Here is a 23231-nt window from a genome sequence, read left to right as displayed (position 1 = left end):
AAAGACAGTAAAATTTAAAAAGACAGCAAAAGTTGGTGGATGGTAAAAATTTCGCCAAAATTCGAAAACAAAACATTGAGAAATTCGGCTGCCGTATAATAAGTAGGCCAGAGGGCGTATAACCTATACCATCCCGCCCACATTACACCCACCTCCTCCCAAAACACATGGCGGAGCGAGATATTCTTTCCCTTACTCTTATCAAGGACACTTTTTCTCCTAATTCTACTTATTTTCTTATTTTTTTTCCTTATCCTGGCCCTTCTTTGGTTTCTTCGAGATTCGTGGTTTTAAAGAAAAAAGATATAAACAAAAAAATGTAACCACCCTTCTCTTGGGCGGGACCTAAAATCTCGATCTATCTGAATTTGACAAAAGATGGGTTCTACAAGAATGCACACTTGATGACACTACACGGGCTAACAGCAAGTACAAGTCCAGAGTGGTTGACGTCAATGAAGTATAAGCCCGACGGGCTAGAAGTCAATCTCCTTGGTAGGATCGTAGGATTTGAAGCCAACAAATCCTACCAAAGTCGCACAGCCTTGAGCGGCTCGCCTGGTTTTTACACAAATGAAAGATTGAAACTAAGATTTACCGCTAAATTTCGAAAAAAATATCAATCGTAAACAAAGGAATTGCTAGATTCAATCCGTCGTCAAAAATGCTGTGCATTTTTTAACGCTTCACTTTTTCTTGCCTGAGAAAGGTTAGAGATTGAACTCTAGCCCTTCGGGGGCTTTAAACTCAATGGTTGACGTCCCTTTTCCCTTTTTTGATAAGAGCAGAGTAAAAAAAAACCTAAGGGAGTAATTTTTAGCCAAATTGTTCCTGCGCTATACACGTTTTATTTTTTATTAGAACCCAGTTTATAAGGAACATTGAGGCTGAAATTTGGCGAAAAATTAAGAACATCATAGGCCATCATAAGAACATGCCCTGCCTCAATTTTGAAAAAAATGACAAGAATACTACATTTTTTCCTCTTTTCAAGCAGTTTTTTTAACCGAACTTAGGGATGGATTTTCTAAAATCGAGAGTCAAATATTGCCCAAACTTTACTCTCTTTATTTTGCATGATATTGTCGATTTAGAGTCGTAGAATAGTCTAAAAAATTAAGAGCGCATTATTTGAGAACATTTTAGGCTGAAAACTGCCAGGAAAATAAGCACATCCAGACTCAGCCAAATTTTAGGTGTTCTAATAAAAAAAAAACGTGTACGGTTGTTTTGAAATTAATAAATGCTGATTGTTGCATTAAAAAGTAGACCAAGTCTCGATTAAACTGGTCTGAATCGCAGACTTCTATAAAACCACATGTGGCTGGTAAGTATAAGGAACCACGAATTCGTTAGGCACCGAGAGCCTAGACTTACAAACCTGTTCTTTGAGAAAGTTAATTAAAAAAATGGCTCGGTAATTCGAGTAAGAGACTCTAGGCTAACCTCTGGAGGTTGCTGGCAATTTCAATCTTAGGCTATGTCACGTCTCTTTGGTTCCGAGCATAATGTTCTTGTTCTCTTTATAAGAAGGAGCAAGGTCTAAAACTAGGCTCCCCCCACACCCGCTTATTCCAACCCCTCCGTTTATTACTCAAGAGGAAAAGTCTAGAGTTGAAAACTGGAAAGCTTCCTTTTTGGATGGATTGAAAAAAGAAAGTGGTTAATGAAAATAATATAACAATATTTCTCCAATTTTGTACAATCTTGAAGAATGAAACTGTGCTGGTAAAAATGACAGCCTTTCTTCGACATAGAAGCATCAATAGGGGAATCCAATTTCTTATAGTGCATATTTATCTCGATTTTAACTATAAATGAAGAAAATCGTGTCATCTTTTTCCATTTACCTTTTTGCATAATAGAAACCTTAGAAAATTTGACGCAGCAACCCATACATGGATCTAAAGGAATTTTCAAATGTCTATGACGTGATTATCATTATTTTTCTTGGAAGGAAAAACATTTTTCGAGAAATAAGGAAATTGTTTATCAATTTAAGCTTATCCATTTAGGTCTTGTCATGGAATCAGTTTTATCCGATCCATCAAAGTTTTCGGTATTTTTATGAATTCAAAAAAAAGAGAATGAAATATTTACAATTTCTTACAAGTGTTCTATAAAATATAATCCAAATAATTATATACACAAATCAATAACAGAATATATCTATTATAAAAACCCATAAAAAGCATCCTAAGTCAACCAAGATAATCCTTGACACAATCATCTATTGCCTGGGAATATTTTTTCAACAGCAACCAGAAATTTTATCGATTGTTTATTGCTATTCAACAAATTCTTTAATACTTGAAAAATGTACAAAACCAATTAGCTTCAAAATTGCCAAATAAAGTGTGCAAAGGCATAATATCAATCATGTGATTTCAATTTTACAAGGCACTACGCTTTGGCAAGAAATGCAAGCAAATAATAATCAAATTAACTTAAATCTCTGTTCCCAACAAAATAATCCACGTTCGACTTTGTTTATTTATCGAGGAAAATTCTGAATTTTGTCCGGTGCGTGCAAAAGGAAACCTCAAAGATCTTCCAGAACAGTCAATCACTGTGGACTGCTCACTGGCTGATCAACTTGATAGTAGAGAAATTGTACCCAGCCAAAGCGTTACACACTGTGTCTATGTGAATGGTTTTCCACACCAGCTTCTGTCTGTTCCACCCTAAATTACTGGGTACCGCTTAGAGATCATGAAGCAGAGAGGAGAATGGCAGTGGCTTGGTTGACATCATTTTCTGTACTTGCCAAAGCATTCAGCACTGCATCACGATCAAATCCCATATCAACCAACGTTTGAACCTATATTAAAATAGAAGACGAAATTCAAATTTCTATTCTAATGTGATAGCTTTAGACCGATCTCACAAAATTCGGTTAAGGAAATCTTCAACCAAAACTCAAGCAGGCTGCTGTTCCTAACTGATTTGAATTTCACCCACAAAACAAGAACAAACAAGAACGAACAACAAAAACCTTACCCGAAAGGAATGGGAAATAACTTTGAGCTAAAGCAAGGCGTGACTTAATCCCCATGTACATGTTTTCTTACCATTTATAAAGTTATAAGAAAAATAGCTGACCGCGGGTAAAAATGACGTCAAACGGAAACGGTCAAAATAAACCTTTACCATTGCGCAAAAATTGACATCATCGAAAGTCTCAAATTTTCGTTTTTATATGCAAAGAATCACTGGGTTAAACATTTTCAGATTTGAAGTATCCTAGTACCTTTTCTTCTGGCACATTATCAGTTTGTGGGCTTGAAATTTCAGCTTGTGGAGGCTGAGGATTCTCGGGTGGCGTGGGCGGTGAAGGGATGCGTGGCGGTGGCGGTGGCGGTGGGGATGGGTGTCGTATGAAATTGAAAGGGGAAGAGGGGTTCATCACTTCGGCATAACCTTGACCAATCTGTTCACGATTCTAAAGAGAAAATATCAGTAAACACAGTTTTTTAAGATAAAAAAGATTGTGTTAGCGTTTAGTGTACTTTGAGATTAATTTTTGGGGAATTCTAATGTAAGATAGACTAAAAAAGAATCAAGATAAAAGTAAAAAAAACAAAATAACTTTTTTTACAACGTTAGAATCATTTTTCAACAAATGATAATGTTTAAGCGAAAAGGTATAATAACAACAACAGATAGCTTTCATACTGTTTTGGTACAAGACAACTTACATTATCATTTGAAGGTCCAAATCTTCTTGGCATCATTCTCCCCCTCTGCATCGCGTAATCATAAAGCATGTCCTCGTGAATCTCTGGCGTGGCTCCCATCAATACTGAGCGCGATGAAAACTCCTCCGAATTGTCAACTAAACCCAGAAAACCGAATACCTTGCTGCTTGTGCGTGATAACCATTTTGGTATTTTAAACCAACTTTGAACACCAAGGAAATTGGATCTTTGCAGTATGCCAGCTACCTATAATGATAAAGAAACAGAAATTATTCTACGCCTACCGGTATCAAAAAACGAAGAACCATTTTAATGAAAAGTTAAAACAACACATATTGTAGAAGTGAAGAAACTTTGGATGAATCAACCGCACAAACTATTTCATTTGTTTAAAGATGTAATTATATGAATGATTTTATTTAGGTTGCACACTTTTATCCTACCACGGGGTATTATTTTGTAATGCCAAAAATAATGATACGCCCACTTTTCCGCCGTCCCGCCACAAACAAGACGCAGTGTTTACAACGGGTAAACAACAAAACTGTTGAACCATTCAGGAGAAATTAAAATTCTACGTTTCAATTTTAGAAGAAATATTTTTGATCAAAGCTGTTTTCTCCTAACATAATTTCACGCGCCACGTAAGTGTTCGAGTTTCCAAAACATTTAATTATTTTTGGGCAACATTCGATCACAAAAGTAGACAGGTTTTAAAAAACTAATGCAAATATTTTGAGTAGCTGTCCGGTCAAAGGAGACGAAAAATTCGAGCTGTTGGATGATGATGTTATTCTTTTATTATGGCAAAACTTTAAAAACACAAACATTTCGATAAATGCTTTCAAAAATGGACGAACTTTCGAAGACTGGATATAATTTGAACACTTCATTTACGACCATTTTGAATGGAGATACAAAAGAAGAATATAGCACTATGATTATTATAAACCTGACTCGCTGATGATAATGCAGGCGTCTTTGCAAAGGAGCCGAAAATACAATTTTTATGAAGAATCTTCCTCCCAATGCTATTGTTTGAATGTTTGTATTGTGGATTATTTTGGATTATCGTCCACCTCTAAACAAAACGCACTGTCCAATATTTTTAGATATCCGATAGCAAAATATCTCTTCTGTAGCAGCGAGCATAAAGAAAATAGTTTTTTGATCAAATAAATATTTAAATGTCACATAAATAAAACAGATAAAAAGGAAGTGCTTTTTAACAAAAGAGAAAAAAACCATGAAATTGACATCCTTAAATAAGATACACGCTTTCTTTTTTATAAGAATGGTGTAAATCCATTTCATCATGGATATTCTTAACTTTTTTGGGAAAATCATCCTAAAATATTCTTACAGCATTCTTATTACTTGGGGGTAATTGGCAATTTATGATTTAGAATGCTCTAAAAATGACATTCTTTGTTTGAACAGCAAAATTCGATGATGGTGATATTCTTAGCATATTCTTAATTTTTTGGCCATTTTCATCATGGACATTCTTATAAAGTGTATTCTTATAAAAAAAAAAGCGTGTAGTAAAACGTTCGAAAATGTTATAAAAAGAGAGAAAGACTGTGAATGACAAAATAATAATGGGACAAAAAAGTAAAATACATTTCTGCTCATTGGTGAACGATAAACCATATATTCAACGTGAAAAATCGGATATCGAAATTATTCAGTCTCGCTTTAATGATATTCGACTCAGCCAGACTCAGCTTCGCTTCGTCGAATATCATCTAGCCTGTTAGACGAAAACCGCTTTTTTATCGCGATTTAAAAAACAAAGAAAAAATTTGGTTTGTGGGAAGGTACTGGCTAAATATCATCAAGCTCGACTGAATAATTTTCGATATCCGATTTTTCTTACCGAATATCTGCTTAATTAGTTTTATTGTTTGATATTATATTTATTAAATATCTGCAACAATTTGAAAGTGATATGGAATGATTTGTGTTTTGAAGCAACTCATCATATCTCTATAGAGCCCTATAGAAATACATCATAAATTTTTTGTCTTACTTCTGGAGACCTCATTTCGGATAGCTCTTTAAAAAATAACAAAATCAGTCATATAATTAACCAGGAATGATATGGCATTTCGTGAAAAATGTCATATTATTACTATTACTAATCTATCAAACGAGACTTATTTAAAAAGGATTCGGTTTAGAATGAAACGGGTCCTGTATTTCCATTTTATCCAAAAAGAGGGCAACTTACAATTCCACATAGCGATAGGAGTGGTACCTTCGGACTATCAAGTGAAATCAGCATCTAAATGCAACAACATAGTATACAACCAAAACAAAATCAGTAGATTATATATAATTATAATTATAGTTGGGTTGACAATGTAATAATAAGACATCTCTAAATATCACTTGATCTTTTTTAAATTCATTAGAAGGAAAGCTTCAATGACAAGAAATAATCAATTTGGAATTGCTTTAAAATGTTTCCAGACCCCCTTTTCAAGGCATCAATAAAGCCACTGTAAAAACCTCTACCAAAATAATCATTATAAAGATTACCTTTAACATGATCAGGCAGACAAGCCAGGTGTTGCCAGTGGGAAGGGACAATCTGTTTGTGTTTGTTGCTCGTGCATCCGATGAAGGTGGAATGTCCAATAGAAAGTGAACGAAGGTTGCAAATAATGGGCCATATCTGTTTTCATGTATGTTACTTATTTGATTAAGGTAAAATATGTGAAAGGTTTTTGGATGAATTATTAGTTCCTGAATGAAATAAGGGTGGACATGTAGGAAAATAACACTTAGCACGATTGAGTTTTTAATGTCTAGCGACTCTAATAAAGTACTTAATGGTGAACAACAAATTTCTTGACAAGCCTCTTTCAAAAATACTAGCAAATTTTTATGTATTAGCATTTTTGACTACGGCGGAGTAACTGAAGCGTTTTGGAATAACTTGCAATTTTGACCTGCAAAATCGAAGACAGTAAAAGTGCAGATTAACTGTCGTCCTCAGTCAATTTAGATTGATTTAGAAATATCAGAAGCTTACTGTCTCCGTCGCAGAATAACACAGATACACGTTTTTTTAATAAGAATAAAATATATAAGAACATAAGGCTTCGATGATCAAAAAGTTAAGAACAAGCTAAGAACATTGCAAGACTTTGCAGACTCTAAAACACCCAATTTCTTAGGGAAATTGACAAAAACGCTCAAAAAATGAAAATATGTTAAGAACATTTTTAGGCTTAAAACAAAAAAAGTTAAGAACACCCGATTCAAAAATTTGGATGCTTTTGTATCGATATTTTAAAACTTATCTTCCATTAAAAAACTAAAATGATGTTCTCATAAAAAAACGTGTAAACTTGCTACTGGATAGCTTTTGAAAGATTTATCCAATCGTCAAAAATGGATTGGAATTTTTATTAAAGATAATTTCAAAAACTAATGAACGAAAAAGATACAGTCCAGAAGGGACATTTTGTAAATCCAGCCCAGTGTGTTCAAGTAATCTGCTTTTGTAAATAGCATAGTAAAGTGATAGTGACAGCGACCAGCTAGATAGAAGGTGTGACTAAATACACAAAAGAAAAATATGTTTTGAAGAGCAGCAAAATATTATCCACACAAACCCTGTGGTCTGGTTTAAGTTATCAAAACATGTTCCAGTATTTACAGTACGTCAAATTATGACATATAAATAAAATGATAAGTGAGAGATAAAATACAAAATTAATTACCATAAATTTAGAAGTACCCCATCTTCGTTCCAGTATACGGAAGTGATAGATCAGAAACAAAGTGGATACTGTATCTGTCAACAAATATTCTCCCATGAATTGTGAGCTCAACAGTCGCCAAACCTAAAGAGAATTTAAAACAATATCCCTTCAAGTATTATGTACTAAACAAAAACTGTTCTAAAATTAAAAATTTGAGAGTAGGAAAAATCTTTTAACCTGACCTGACTGTAAGAATATTAAATCCTTAAGGCTACATCTTTCTAATTATTTCTTAGGAATTTAATGCGAATTTTAAGTACTTTTAGGGAGGTGCCTAATAAAGCCGTGTTTTTAGGTTGTGGATATCAATCATCTGTCTTTCAGAAAAAAAATCACCCCCTAGTAAATAGTCCTTTCAGACTCTCAAAAAACAGACTTTCTAAATGGCCATGTTCAAGGTGGGATTTCAATCATATGACAAAATACAACTAAATAAGTCCTACACTGACATTTTTGTCTCTGTGTATACCACTCCTAAGAAAAATTAGCCGAGAATTTACTATTTTATATTATAAAAGAAATATCAAATTTTGCAGATGATAATACCTTATAATCGTCTGGCCCCAGCATAGACGATGTGAATTTAAAACTTTTGCGTCAACTACGCATAGTTCTTGATTGGTTTAAGCATAACTCAATGGTTGCAAACCCCTCAAAGTTTCAACTCATATATCCTGGCACCTTCAACCTAAATCTTTCTTCTTTCTTTTTTCTTTCTTCCGATAGAATTAAAAATAACATCAAAAGCGTTGATGTTGTTAAGCTTTTGGGCATAAAAATTGACAGCAGACTGTCATTCATTCCTCATATCACCGAGTTATGTAAGAAATCAAACCAAAACTCCGGGCATTAAGAAGGGTAAGAAATTTCTTATCGGAAGACAAAGCAAAGCTTCTCGTTAACTCTTATATTTTTTTATCCCTTTAATTATTGCCCACTTGTTTGGATGTTCTGTGGAAAGGGGAAAATAGCCTGATTGAGAAATGCCATCACAGAGCACTTTGTGCTCTGAAAAATAAATCAATCTCGAACTATGGTACTTTATTAACTGATTGCAACTCTGTAGATATTCATGCACGAAATCTTAAACCCCTCATCACTGAAGTTTTTAAATCTACGCAGGGCCTTGGGCCGCGTACTCTTAGGTTCCAAATAAACGCCCCCCCCCCCGCTTGAAAATTTTCCAACCCCCCCCGGACCTTATTAGGACCCCCCCGTTTATTAATCTCTAAGAATATTTTCAGCTGTCATAGAGAAGGCCCCTTATTTTGCTCTAAATAGTTTTTCGTTTTCTTTTTCTTAGGATTTTATTTTAATAGCTTTTATATAATATTTTTACAACAGTTGGACTTAATTAGAATTTACTTTTGTATTTTCTAGCAGGTTTTTACCCAACTTTAAATAAAGAATAAATAAAAATAAAATAAAAAGGATGAAAAAAAGAGTAACTCTATTGACTTGAAATCACATTTAACTACAATATATTTTTCATTCTCAAGTCTAATTGTTTAATTGGGTTGGCGGTATCGCCGGGATATTTTAACAAAAAAGCTTGAATAGTAGCGAGGTTAAGCAAGAAGCTATCTATTACGTACGGAATCTATTACGTGAGTTTTTCGCAGGCTAGCGCCCAAATTTCAAGGCTAACTCTGTCCCGTGAAATTTGACCTGTACGTCATAGTTTGAAGAGTGGATCTATTGCGCGAAATTCTCCAATCTCACGTAATAGATTTCGATTAGGATATAAGCATGATCCAGGGAAATTTACCTTACGGAGATTGGGCTGAATCGTTTAGGAAAAAAAAATCACCCGAAAAAAATGTAAACAGAAAAGAAACTTTGGTAGATTTTTTTTGACTGTTCTGACAAGTTTGAGCTGACAGAAGAAAGTTTTTGAATCTCATCTGTGGAAACAAACTATGATGCATACAAACAAAGTGAAAGAATTTATTGCTCAAAAGAAGGTCAAGATGTAAGTGTAATTAAATAACCTTTGCTGACTTTTTTATCAAACCAAAACAAACAGAAAGTTTCTTCTGGTTCTTTTTTCTGTTCGTTTTTCTTCTCTTTTTTATCTTGCTTTTTATATGCTCTCAAAGTCCAAATACATCCAAAGTAACCTTTACAATGAACAGCATGTAACCATATTTCTTTTTCATGTTTTTTAGTGTTTCTGACTGTGGTGCCAGCCCATCAAGTGCGAAGAAGCCAAAGTTATAATGTCACCCACCCAAAACAACAAACACGAAAAAGACACTCTGCCAAGCTCAAAGAAATTTACCCCTCCACCCGAAGCAAAACAAAAGAAATCTTTATATATTTTTCCAATTTCAACTGCTACAACTATGAATTAAGTAACGAGTTTCAATTCCTGCTCTTCATTCATCATCAACTATCTGACTAATATTGTACGTACAAATTAGCCTGCTAAAAACCTGATGTCACACAACCGCTGAACTTCAAACCGTTCCCCAAAATTATATAAAGCTCTTTATTCTGGACACCGCTACTGCTTCAAGTTCTCAATCCTTTGCTGAAAAATTTTAACTGACTGGTCATCCTTCAACTTCTTCAACATTATAACGTTATAACGTTTGGTTTGATTGGTTGGATTCTAAAGAGACATCTCCCTTCCTAAAAAGGTGATATCGGTACCTTGAAATGTAAAGAAGCAGAAGAAGGAACACCTGCCAGATATGAAACACGAGACCAGGTTTGCACACTTTTTATAACAGTGTTTTTATTGGTAATGGTGAAGCATTCATATAGAAATTCAGCTAAATAAGGATGACATACTATGACATACTGTACACTATGTCTATGCTCTTACAGATTATTTTTTGTTTATAAATAAAGCAGTAATTTTTTATTGGTACCTATGTAAACTAGGAATGAAATTATGAAATTATATATTTTTATTGCAATGTTAAGAATTCATTGAAATGATAAGTCAGAGACATATTTTTTGTTTATAAAAATGTTGAATAAAAATAGTAAAAGTAATATAGAGAAAACTCTGACTATGCTTTCCTAGTTTTAATTTTTGTGAAAACATTTGTCTTGGGGAAAAACTAAGTAGATTAAGATTGAAAGTAAGGGGATTTTATAGACCAAACTCCCAACAAGAAAACTGGAAAAGAAAAAAAGAGGTAGAAAATTTCAGAAGTAGGGGCCGAAAGTGAAATATGGAAAAATCGACATTACGTCATACGTAATAGATCGCCTTTTTTGCTTAACCTCTTTTTTCTCTATGCCGTGAAGCTTTAGGAATCAGGCTAAAACACCTCGGATCCAGTCTAAAAACTCACGTAATAGATTCCGCACGTAATAGATAGCTTCTTGCTTAACCTCGCTAGTCACAGAATTCTTAAAAAATCCCATCCTGAAAAAATGATTGAGTGTATTTTGTCAAAAACGACAGAAAGAAGCTATCAAGCACCGGGGCCTCTGTAAAGCTATTCAAAGATTTTAGAAATGAAAACTCACCTGTCCCTGATTGATAATATCTGTTAGATTTAACGTCAACCTCTGATAATATTTGGTTGGCAAGAAATATACGCTAACTGATCCTATCCCAGTTGCTATCATCATCAACTTGGAAGCACTTGCATTTGCTAAAAATAACTTTTCATCGTTAGCTGTCGTTAGATATTCAAACTGAAAAATAAAGCCCTAACATAAGTTTATAATCAGATTATCCCAAAAAACTGGAACGTATCCTTATATAAATAATCGTATTTTTAAATGAAAGTTTGGAATAACTTAAAAGTTAGATAGGAATTTCTTGTTTACATCAGTATCAGTATCAATTCTCAAAGCAACACACGCAAAATTATAGAATTGTGCAGCCAAAACATGTGATTACTCGAAAATGTTCACGTGATTTTATTCCCTTGTTACTTGGTATACAACTCACATTTAATTACTTTATTCGTATTAATGAATTCGAACCAATCAGAAATGAAGGTCGTGTAATAAGCACATGAAAATTCGAGTAAAAGCATGATTTAACTTCAAACTTTATTTTTGCAACCTGTGTATTTAAAACAATTCAAAAAAAGTCAATCCAGTTAGGTCATTACATTTTGGCATAAATTGTGAAGGTTTTTCTCTTTACCAGTCCTGTTCGATATTTTTCAAGACAAAACGAACGAACGAACGAACGAACGAACGAACGAACGAACGAACGAACGAACGAACGAACGAACGAACGAACGAACGAACGAACGAACGAACGAACGAACGAACGAACGAACGAACGAACGAACGAACGAACGAACGAACGAACGAACGAACGAACGAACGAACGAACGAACGAACGAACGAACGAACGAACGAACGAACGAACGAACGAACGAACGAACGAACGAACGAACGAACGAACGAACGAACGAACGAACGAACGAACGAACGAACTTAAAGAACCTCTGAGGTAGGTCCAAAAAATTATCAAATCTTATTGAAATGAAAAAAATCCATACCGAATCCAAGAGTTGAAATAGAATCTGGTTTGACTAACCCAGCCATGATGTTAGTAGCACCTAGAAAATAACAGTAAAAAAAATAAAACAACATATCAACTGATAAACAAAAATCCCCCTTTTTTATAATTCTATAATTCTACTTAGTTTACCAGGATGTTAGCCATTTCATGATTTAGTTTTTCCCTACAGCATGTTTTTTCAGGAATTTTCTTTTCTTCCCCTTTTTTTCTAAAGTTTGTTTATGTTTTGTTTTGAAAGTTGTCGTCTATGGTGTGGTTTTCAGTTGAGAAAAATACGGGAACTTTTTACATCCATCCGGAGATTCAATATACTGGTTTACTTTGTTATTTCAAACCTGAGCTAGAAACTTTGTCCATCGGATGTTTTGATCGCAATGCAAGGTCTTCTTTCTTCCCTGTGTCTCAAATGTTTTGATCGCAATGTAGAGTCTTCTTCTTTTCTTATTTTCTTATACGACTAATTTCAAAACTGATTGCATCAACTTTTTTATCAATATTTCAGAGGAAGGAAACTGTATCACGCTGATTTTTATGGAAATACTTTCTAACATACTCGTCATTTTGGACAAGTATTTTTATGAATGGTAGTTAAAGTGTTTTTTCTTACGAAGCTTGTTTGTTCACTTTTTTGATTTGACAGTGAGGATCTTATCATGATTCTCAGATTTACGGAAAACACCAGCTTTTTGCTAATTTTTGCCTCGATTAACCAAACCAAATTTTTTAGCTTGATGGAAGAAAAAAATTAGAGTTCATGGGTTTGCCAAAAAATGCCTTGTTAAAATTTTTTCATCTTCGCAGGATCCATTCCCAGTCTCGCAAGACGTCTTTTTGTCAATGGGTTTTTTTGGCTAATTCTTCCTTCGAAGAATATCGATCGCGAGACAAAAATATCAGGGCTCACGCTCTCTAGACGGGCGGCCTAAACTCGCTTTTGTTTGGTATAATTTTTATAAGGTAGTGTAATTTATGCAAATGAAATATGATGGTAATCTTTTTGTTTATTTTCAGGTATGCCGCCAAACATTGACGTCATTGTGTATGGATTTAGCATGCAAACAATAGGACAACCTTAGAAACTTATAATGAGAGCGCTGAGTCTCCGCCTGATTTCACGCCCACAGAAGACGCAATCTAAAAGCAGGGGGTAAAAATGGTAAGTTCAAAGTAATATGTTTTTATACGACAATGAAGACGTCATTTCTTCGAGAAACGTCCGGGGAAAATATAAGTATCCTTCTCGATCGGGAAACGTCGCCCGGTTCGGAAGCGTATTGTTGATCGGACCATACTGCTTTATAACAGTCAAAACAAAGATGGCGGCAAAAATAAACAACACTGGTTGCGGCACCCAAGGAAATGGTTGCGGCTGGATATGAACTGGTTAGCTTTAGTGTAAAAATTTAAACTCAGAGCAAAATTTACTGATTAATGGTTGAATTTCCCTTGGTGTTTTAAAAATGCAACGTGGAAAACTTTTGGTTGTGAATTTGGACATTTTCTTGCTGCACGTGCGTTTAAAACATGGAAACTTTTGCTGTGAATTTGGACATTTCCTTCCATATGCATTTTAAACGTGGAAAACCTTTGGTTGTGAATTTGGACATTTTCTTCCACATGCGTTTAAAACGTGGAAATTTTTGCTGTGAATTTGGACATTTTCTTCCACGTGCTTTTAAAACGTGGAAATTTTTGCTGTGAATTTGGTATTTTAGGCATTATACCCAATTTTCATTACTTTGACCCCTAAAATGCTTGAAATTGAGTAGTTTCAGGCTCAGCATTGTTCTTACATTGTTCTTATTTTTTGGCGATTTTGAGCCTCGTTGTTCTTATAAATTGTTCTTATATTAAAAAAAGTGTATGTTTGAAATTATGAATTTGTTTCCCTGTTTTGAAAGTTTTTAACTTTTTGACATGCATTTCAAAAAATATAACTTTTGGATGCTATAATTTTTTACCTTTTTTTCAATATTTTATATATTTTACCTTTTCTCCAAGCAATATTTTATATATTAAACCTTTTTTCCAATATTTTATATATGAAAGTATATGCAAAATATTTCATCTACTTTGAAAATATAAATTTTCCTTTGGTTTTCTTATTGTAAAATATTCTCAATTTTTGATGAACAAGATCAATTTTTGTATATATACCATTACCCCCTGATTTAAGAAAACGAGAAAAGAGAAAAAGACGGAACGAAATTCTGTTACTTTGCGCAAAGTATCATAAGACATTTTTTATACCAAAAAATCCTTATTATGTTCTTATTTTAGGTCGAAATTTTAAGATATTTGAGTTAAAAAAAACTTCAAAAAAGCAGTTTGTTTTGAAAATAGAATATCAACTTTCTTTTGGTTCACCAGAGTTTGTACATGTTTAAAATGCATTGATAGAAATTTTCCTTGCTCTCGTGATGATCATGAAAATTACCAAAAAAGGTTTGTTCACCATGCAAGTATCGTGAAAATAGCCCAAATCATGCCTCAAATTATTTCCCAATCACGCATCACGCAAACAGCTAGGTATAAGTTTTTAAAATTGTATCATAAAATGGCTAACTTTCTCATTCCCGGGAAACATACCTGCCCCATCTCCGGGATCTTTTCGCTTCTACAGTGTAGCTGGAACCACGATATTCCAGGATTAGAAAAAGCTATACCTGTTATCTTTTTTCTTTAAAGAATCAACAATCCATCAACATCGATAAATTCCACACATTTCCTCAGAAACTTTTAAAATCATCTGCCATTATGACTTTCTTGAAGCCGTTCCGAAATGGGCTCTTCCAGAAAAAATCCGTTCATGGGGGGTGGAGGATGAATTGTCCAGGGGTATTGAAAAAATACCAAAAAATTGCAATGTCCAGGGGGTAAATTCCAATGTCCAGGGGTAATTTTTTGTGTCCACGGGGTTGATTTGATGTTTGTCCAGGGGTATAACCCGTGTCCAGGGGGTTAAAAATCAAAATGTCCAGGGGTAATTCATGAAAAAAATAATATATCCTCCACCCCCCATGAACGGATTTTTTCTGGAAGAGCCCAATGAACCAATCGGGTTATGTATCGGAATTCCTATGGGAGTTCTTTTCCGAAATTTGTAAAATAGCTAAGTCGGCAAAAAAACTTTTTCCGGGGGTTTGAGGAAAAACGGAACTGCTATCATTTGTTTTTTATTTAACCAGATATTTAAATTTGGGCTGAAAAATACTTAAATAAATAAGTTAATAATATTCAATATATACTATTTGTATCTCTTAGAAAATAAACACTTACAAAACGACATCGTTTATCATTTGGAATACCCCCGTATTTGGATCATTCTATTGTGGGCGCAAAAAAGGGCGGAAACTAAGTAGCACCCTCAGTGCAAGATTGCCGCCTCATCTTTATTCGCCCGCGCGAGAATGTGAGCTAATCATTTTTTTCTCACGCGCTTGAGGGGAAAAGGAAAGTGATCGATATTCTTTGAAGGAAAAGCGTCAGAAACAAACCCAAAGACCAAAAGATGTATTTTGTTGTTGAGAATCGATCATGTGAAGATGAAAAATTTTTTGCTTTGCGTTTTTTCGGAACGCTGAAAAACTCTAATTTCGATATTCCTTAAAGGTAAAGAGGTTGCGAGATTTGGGTTAGCGAGGCACAAATCGCTAAAAAGCTGGTAAAATCGTAATCCTCAAAAATTGAAGTTCCAGCCTCACTGTTCTTAACCTCCAAGCAGCTCTTCGTGCTCCACTCATTCCACACATGCGCTCTAAAAGGAATGGTTCTGCAAGAAGACCTGCAAAGGTTCTCGGGTTTTCTTTGATGGCCGACACTCTGAAATTTCAGAGTACAGTACTTTTCACGATTCAATCGCGGCATTCGCATAAAATTTATCGATTTGCTCGGGCCGTCTTTGGATGCGTGGGCTAAACAAAACCGATTCTACTGCGACCGTGGCTTTCTTGCTCCGAACCAAATCCAAGATGGCGCCTGAAATTTACGTTTTGGCTCTTGGTCAATGTTTTGAATTTTTTATGGATTTTGAGACTTATAAAGGAAAGTTCAATGTTTCAAATGTTGTTTATTTATTTTAGTGTAGCTCTGAAATACACCCACAGAAGTGGCTGCTCATACTTATTGACCTAAAAGCTTTGAAAGACTGTTTTGAAAGTTGTATTTTGTACAACTGATTTTGCTTGGATGTTTTCTTATTTTTGTTCAAGATGAAGGCTCAAACACCAACCAAATTATTACAGGTATGTTCTCTTATGTAATGATTACTTCTCTCTTGCTATCTGCTTGATTATTAGGAGGAATGAAGCATTTTATCAGAACAATTATAACTTAACGTGTGCGAAATGTCTGTCAGGCATTCAACCGACAAAAAATTTGATTCAAACACTAAGAGGTTGACTAGTTTAGGCTCTCTTTGTATTGTTGGATATTTGGATACTCTTTTTGGATAAAATATTGGTGAAATTTTATGTTTGTTGAGCTTTTTTAAGCGGTTTCAATGATCAGTTTTTTGGGTTGATACTTTTTGCAATCAGACTTCAAAAAACTTTCATGAGAACTTTTTAATAGATTTGGAAGATAAACAAATACCAACTCTAAGTTCTGGAAATTATTTTCTGGCTTGAAAAGGTCTCAAAACTCCAAATTAAATGATATTATTTATGATTTTGTAGCCATGATATGTTCAGGTGCTCAAAGGGCATTCCAACAGGAAAAAAGTTAGTATTTTTGACAGGTGAAGATTCAGATTGTTCCATGTACAATTGCCTGTTATCATCTGAAAAAGTTCTTGGAAAATATTCAATTTTTCAAAAGATACAGGTTTTTGCTACTTTATTTCTTACAAAAAATTGTTTCCTATAAAATGATAAATAAATCTTGAAAACTGCGGGCCAATCGGATACCGGTATCTGGTCACGTGTCATAGTTTTTCCCAGACCCCGCCGAACGCGGTTTTGTAAAATTCCGCTGGAGAAACTTTTCAGATCATCATATGCCTTAGCAATGGTGATCGGTTATGAGATTACACTGTTAATGTTCTAGGCGTCTCCGGCAAAAATCGGTGTTAAATCTACTTTTGTGGCGTTTTGGTCCTTTTCCGTTGTACACTAGCAATCAGACAGTTACATCAAAATGCCTCGAAAATGTCAATATGAAAATTGCGTAATCAGAGAACGTATGTCTCGCTCATTATGAAAAGGCCGACACAAACTTTCAATAATTGGATTGTAACATCGAGTTAAGTCCCTTTTGTTAAGTCACCAGGGGGTAAATAAAACAGACCTTGATACATTTATCGTTCGTTTCAACTTGACAATTCGTTTAAAACTCAGCCTCCTAAATATTTGGGGTAGGTAAAATATGTACAAAGAAATTCATACTTTTCCAACCCGGCGAATCTTTAAAAAAGAAGCGAACAATAAAATATAATTACCCTTTCCAAATAAACCTCTTCGGTGGCGAGCGTTATCTACTCTGACGTAATTGTAAAATTCATGTTATGGGAGTTTGACATAGTAATGTAATGTTGTTTGGGGAATTTTGAAGTTCTCTGGAATTTCGATTGCCTTTATTCAGGTTGATTTTTTATGACTTCTAATGGTACTTTTTCTAACGAGTTTGATTACTCTGTTCTCACACTTATGTATTTTTTTTTCGCGTCCTTTTCCGTGATTACTTTTATTTATATTTTTAAAGACAGGTAAGAAGGCATATTGATGTAACTGTCAGAAAGTTTCGCTGGGAATAAGGAAGTTTAGCAATCCTACGGCTACGGTATGTAGTGTAAAAAACCTTTCGCCTGCGAACATGAGATTTTCGTATCGTGCGTAACCCCTTTTACAATTGATTGTCTTTTTTCTAAAAGAAGAATTAACTTTCTGCTAGACTGCCAAACAGTGGAGAGAAACAAAATAATGCATGTGCATCTGTTTTGTGAATTATGCTATGGGAAAGATGTATTCTTCTAACGTTTCTTCCTGTCTTCTCTAATCTCATAAAATAGATAAACAAACAGGTCCACCAATGTACAATGAATGAATGAAAGAGGTGTTACGGATACATGCATGAAGCAGTTATGATGAACAAAGCTCTTACCCCTTTCAAGCTCTTCTTCAAAAAGTTCCAGTCAAGACACCACAGTTCAAGTCAGTCACTGTCAGAAAAAAAGTCACTAGTTCTGCAGTCGGGTTGGTTATAATGGCCTAATTTAACTTGAGTCCCGCTCGGGACTGTCCCGAACTAGAACGACGTAAATAGGAAGTCGAAAACGATGAAAAAAAAAATTGATCGATGGTTTGATTTATACTATTATATAGTAAATGGGGACTAAAAGTTTCTCGTTACTATATATACTTTTACTTGAGTCCCGATTTTGCGTACGAAATGTTTGGATTCGGGACTAAATTAAAATTCCCGATTTGGCCTACGAAATGGTTGAATTCGGGACTCAAGTAAAAGTATATATAGTAACGAGAAACTTTTAGTCCCGATTTACCTTATGAACATATTGGATTCGGGACTCAAGTAAAAGTATATATAATACATATTTAATATCTGAGTCACTGAAAAGATGGATATGGCGGCTTGAATTGAAAATCAGGGAAGTGTGGGGCAGATCTTTATTTATACGGGCTAATTATAGCTTGTCTTGAAAATGTAAATTTCGGGACGGTCCCGAATCTGTCTATATAATGGTTTGATTCGGGACGGTCCCGAATTGGTCTACGAAGATGTTGCATTCGGGACTCAAGTAAAAGTATATATAGCAACGAGAAATTTTTAGTCCCGATTTACCTTACGAACATATTGAATTCGGGACTCAAGTAAAAGTATATATAATACATATTTAATATCCGAGTCACTGAAAAGATGGATATGGCGGCTTGAATTTGAAAATCAGGGAAGTGTGGGGCAGATCTTTATTTATACGGGCTAATTATAGCTTGTCTTGAAAATGTAAATTTCGGGACGGTCCCGAATCTGTCTTTAAAAAGGTTTGATTCGGGACGATCCCGATTTGGCCTACGAAATGGTTGAATTCGGGACTCAAGTAAAAGTATATATAGTAACGAGAAACTTTTAGTCCCGATTTACCTTACGAACATATTGAATTCGGGACTCAAGTAAAAGTATATATAATACATATTTAATATCCGAGTCACTGAAAAGATGGATATGGCGGCTTGAATTTGAAAATCAGGGAAGTGTGGGGCAGATCTTTATTTATACGGGCTAATTATAGCTTGTCTTGAAAATGTAAATTTCGGGACGGTCCCGAATCTGTCTATATAATGGTTTGATTCGGGACGGTCCCGAATTGGTCTACGAAGATGTTGCATTCGGGACTCAAGTAAAAGTATATATAGCAACGAGAAATTTTTAGTCCCGATTTACCTTACGAACATATTGAATTCGGGACTCAAGTAAAAGTATATATAATACATATTTAATATCCGAGTCACTGAAAAGATGGATATGGCGGCTTGAATTTGAAAATCAGGGAAGTGTGGGGCAGATCTTTATTTATACGGGCTAATTATAGCTTGTCTTGAAATGTAAATTTCGGGACGGTCCCGAATCTGTCTTTAAAAAGGTTTGATTCGGGACGATCCCGATTTGGCCTACGAAATGGTTGAATTCGGGACTCAAGTAAAAGTATATATAGTAACGAGAAACTTTTAGTCCCGATTTACCTTACGAACATATTGAATTCGGGACTCAAGTAAAAGTATATATAATACATATTTAATATCCGAGTCACTGAAAAGATGGATATGGCGGCTTGAATTTGAAAATCAGGGAAGTGTGGGGCAGATCTTTATTTATACGGGCTTATTATAGCTTGTCTTGAAAATGTAAATTTCGGGACGGTCCCGAATCTGTCTATATAAAGGTTTGATTCGGGACGGTCCCGAATTGGTCTACGAAAAGGTTGCATTCGGGACTCAAGTAAAAGTATATATAGCAACGAGAAATTTTTAGTCCCGATTTACTTTACGAACTTATTGGATTCGGGACTCAAGTAAAAGTATGTAAGGCAACGAGAAATTTTTAGTCCCGATTTTCCTTATTTCAAAATATCAAAAGAAGGCGAAATACTATATTAGAACAAAAAATCCAAACAATGTATTCCACCTTTTATAAAAAAATTCCCTTTCGAATGTTTCTAAAGAAGGCGTAATACATTACTATGGACTTACTGCCCTAACATAGTATTCCGCCTACTTTAAAAAAATTCCCTTTCGAATGTTTCTAAAGAAGGCAGAATACAGTACTATGGACTTACTGCCCTAACATAGTATTCCGCCTTCTTTAGAAATATACGTTTTCGAGTGTTTCTAAAGAAGGCGGAATACACTACTTTGGAATTACTGCACTAAACATAGTATTCCGCCTTCTTTAAAAATATACGTTTTCGAGTGTTTCTAAAGAAGGCGGAATACACTACTTTGGAATTACTGCACTAACATAGTATTCCGCCTTCTTTAAAAATATACGTTTTCGAGTGTTTCTAAAGAAGGCGGAATACACTACTTTGGAATTACTGCACTAACATAGTATTCCGCCTTCTTTAAAAATATACTTTTTCGAGTGTTTCTAAAGAAGGCGGAATACAGTACTATGGACTTACTGCCCTTACATAGTATTCCGCCTTCTTTAAAAAAATTTCCTTTCGAATGTTTCTAAAGAAGGCGGAATACACTACTATAGACTTACTGCCCTTACATAGTATTCCGCCTTCTTTAAAAATATACGTTTTCGAGTGTTTCTAAAGAAGGCGGAATACACTACTTTGGAATTACTGCACTAAAACTAGTATTCCGCCTTCTTTAAAAAATATACTTTTTCGAGTGTTTCTAAAGAAGGCGTAATACATTACTATGGACTTACTGCCCTAACATAGTATTCCGCCTTCTTTAAAAAAATTCCCTTTCGAATGTTTCTAAAGAAGGCAGAATACAGTACTATGGACTTACTGCCCTAACATAGTATTCCGCCTTCTTTAGAAATATACGTTTTCGAGTGTTTCTAAAGAAGGCGGAATACACTACTTTGGAATTACTGCACTAACATAGTATTCCGCCTTCTTTAAAAATATACGTTTTCGAGTGTTTCTAAAGAAGGCGGAATACAGTACTATGGACTTACTGCCCTTACATAGTATTCCGCCTTCTTTAAAAAATTCCCTTTCGAATGTTTCTAAGAAGGCGGAATACACTACTTAGACTACTGCCCTTACATAGTATTCCGCCTTCTTTAAAAATATACGTTTTCGAGTGTTTCTAAAGAAGGCGGAATACACTACTTTGGAATTACTGCACTAACATAGTATTCCGCCTTCTTTAAAATATACTTTTCGAGTGTTTCTAAAGAAGGCGGAATACAGTACTATGGACTTACTGCTTCCCCTACATAGTATTCCGCCTTCTTTAAAAAAATTCCCTTTCGAATGTTTCTAAAGAAGGCGGAATACACTACTATAGACTTACTGCCCTTACATAGTATTCCGCCTTCTTTAAAAAAATACGTTTTCGAGTGTTTCTAGAGAAGGCGGAATATACTACTATGGACTTACTGCACTAACATAGTATTCCGCCTTCTTTAAAAAAATTCCCTTTCGAATGTTTCTAAAGAAGGTGGAATACACTACTATAGACTTACTGCCCTAACATAGTATTCCACCTTCTTTAAAAAAAATACGTTTTCGAGTGTTTATAAAGAAGGCGGAATACACTACTTTGGAATTACTGCACTAACATAGTATTCCGCCTTCTTTAAAAAAATACGTTTTCGAGTGTTTATAAAGAAGGCGAAACACTTTGTTGGGACAATAAATCTAGATAATGTATTCTGCATGTCTCTTTAAATATTTGCTCTGTTAGAGTGCATGTAAAGAATTCGGAATGACGTAGGGGCAAAAATACGCATAGTATATCTATATCTTTTCTTCAAGAAATTCGGAGGACTTAAAAGCTTTTATTCGACTAGGTATAGTTTGTCATTAAAAAGCAAAGACAATTATTTTCTACCATTAGTACTATTCAATTTTATTATTGTAAAGCGACTGTTAATGCAATGTAACAAATACAAGTGTCGAATATTTCAAATAAATGTTTTTCTGTTTAATCGCAAACTGTTCACATACATACATATATACAATAACAATTATTTGTGCATGGGAAAGCAATTAATGTAAAAAACGATATTCTTTTAACAGTAATGTGATTCCAAAAATGTATTAAAAAAGTATGAAAAGTTACAATGGTGTGTAGGTACTCGTTGTATGATATAGAACTTATGAAATCAAGCAAAATCGTCCATATCCGATGTGGTGTCGAATGAAGTGATGAAATCTCGGTATTTAGGATTTTTCACCTTTTTTCTTCGGCGTAGAGTTATGCCAGAAGGACCTGGCCTTGGAGTTGAAGTTGCAGATTGACTTGTTGTACCATTTCCAGTCTCAGAGGTACGTATATTGGCGATAAATTCCTTCTCTGTTAGACCAGCATATTCCAATGCCTCTTTATTGCCCATTTTTACAAGGCTGCAGTCTGCTGGCATGTACACATGCTTTCGTTTTAATGCTGCACGTAATTTTGTTGCCTAAAAACATAACAAATTTATAACGATTGAAAATAGAATATCTCTGTCTCGCTTCTATGTAAATCTAATTTTGACGAAGTCATGGCTTCTTTTAATTAATACCGTTTGTTATAAAAGCAAGTTTTCAGAACTTTCTGTACTGTATAAAAAAAGTGCTTCAACAAAGGTTGTATCTGTTTCGAAACTTATTACCTTCTCTTTTCCATTTTTACTTGGTGCTTTCTTGGATTCCATGGCTGGTTGCTCAATGACCGAATCAGAGATGTCTTCTACCTGCGCACTCGATGGTTTTTGATCTACGCTTATGTTGCCTTTGTGGTAAGTAACGATGGCCTATGATGGTATTTTGAAAAAATCTTGTCTCATAATAATAATAACCATTTCATTTTACAATTTAAAAATGTATTTATAAATTTGCTAGATTTCATTAGTTCTAGCTACATTTTTCATGATTGACTGTAAAATTTATTTTTGTTACCTTTCCTTTTGCATTTGTAGTGATTGTGGTTACTCCTTTTGGCTTTTCGATGACTATGTCAACCAATTGCGAACCTTCTTGATCATTCATTTCATCGTTATTGTTGATTTTTGAAGACGTAGCCTGAAAGAGTGAGTAAAAATGAGTTTTTATAAAAGCAATGAATA

General features: G+C 34.6%; 2 protein-coding genes across 3 annotated transcripts; both read right to left on the bottom strand.

Moving 5' to 3' along the window:
• Positions 1 to 1927: 1927 nt before the first annotated feature.
• LOC136801217 (ubiquitin-associated domain-containing protein 2-like) lies at positions 1928 to 18178 on the bottom strand. 2 transcript variants are annotated; one of them, XM_067057854.1, is made up of 10 exons: positions 18078 to 18178; positions 11956 to 12015; positions 10961 to 11088; positions 7433 to 7555; positions 7157 to 7266; positions 6243 to 6378; positions 5932 to 5985; positions 3699 to 3944; positions 3251 to 3442; positions 1928 to 2821 (listed from the first exon to the last, which is right to left on the bottom strand). In XM_067057854.1, the coding sequence occupies exons 2-10, from the start codon at positions 11999 to 12001 to the stop codon at positions 2711 to 2713; spliced, it is 1146 nt and encodes a 381-aa protein (XP_066913955.1). In that variant the 5' UTR covers positions 12002 to 12015; positions 18078 to 18178; the 3' UTR covers positions 1928 to 2710. The 2 variants fall into 2 exon arrangements, with proteins under 2 accessions (XP_066913955.1, XP_066913962.1); XM_067057861.1 differs by lacking the exon at positions 18078 to 18178 and adding an exon at positions 14645 to 14732 and having other exon boundaries at positions 2469 to 2821.
• Positions 18179 to 22216: 4038 nt separating this feature from the next.
• LOC136801208 (uncharacterized) lies at positions 22217 to 22903 on the bottom strand. Its single transcript, XM_067057844.1, has 2 exons — positions 22779 to 22903; positions 22217 to 22586 (listed from the first exon to the last, which is right to left on the bottom strand). The coding sequence occupies exons 1-2, from the start codon at positions 22818 to 22820 to the stop codon at positions 22287 to 22289; spliced, it is 342 nt and encodes a 113-aa protein (XP_066913945.1). The 5' UTR covers positions 22821 to 22903; the 3' UTR covers positions 22217 to 22286.
• Positions 22904 to 23231: the final 328 nt, after the last annotated feature.

The sequence above is a fragment of the Clytia hemisphaerica genome, unplaced genomic scaffold (genome assembly GCF_902728285.1).
Source record: "Clytia hemisphaerica strain Z4C2 unplaced genomic scaffold, Clytia hemisphaerica genome assembly, whole genome shotgun sequence".
Classification (NCBI taxonomy): domain Eukaryota; kingdom Metazoa; phylum Cnidaria; class Hydrozoa; order Leptothecata; family Clytiidae; genus Clytia; species Clytia hemisphaerica.
The sequence above is the reverse complement of the archived record's forward strand: the minus strand, read 5'-3'. Positions and strand labels throughout refer to the sequence as shown.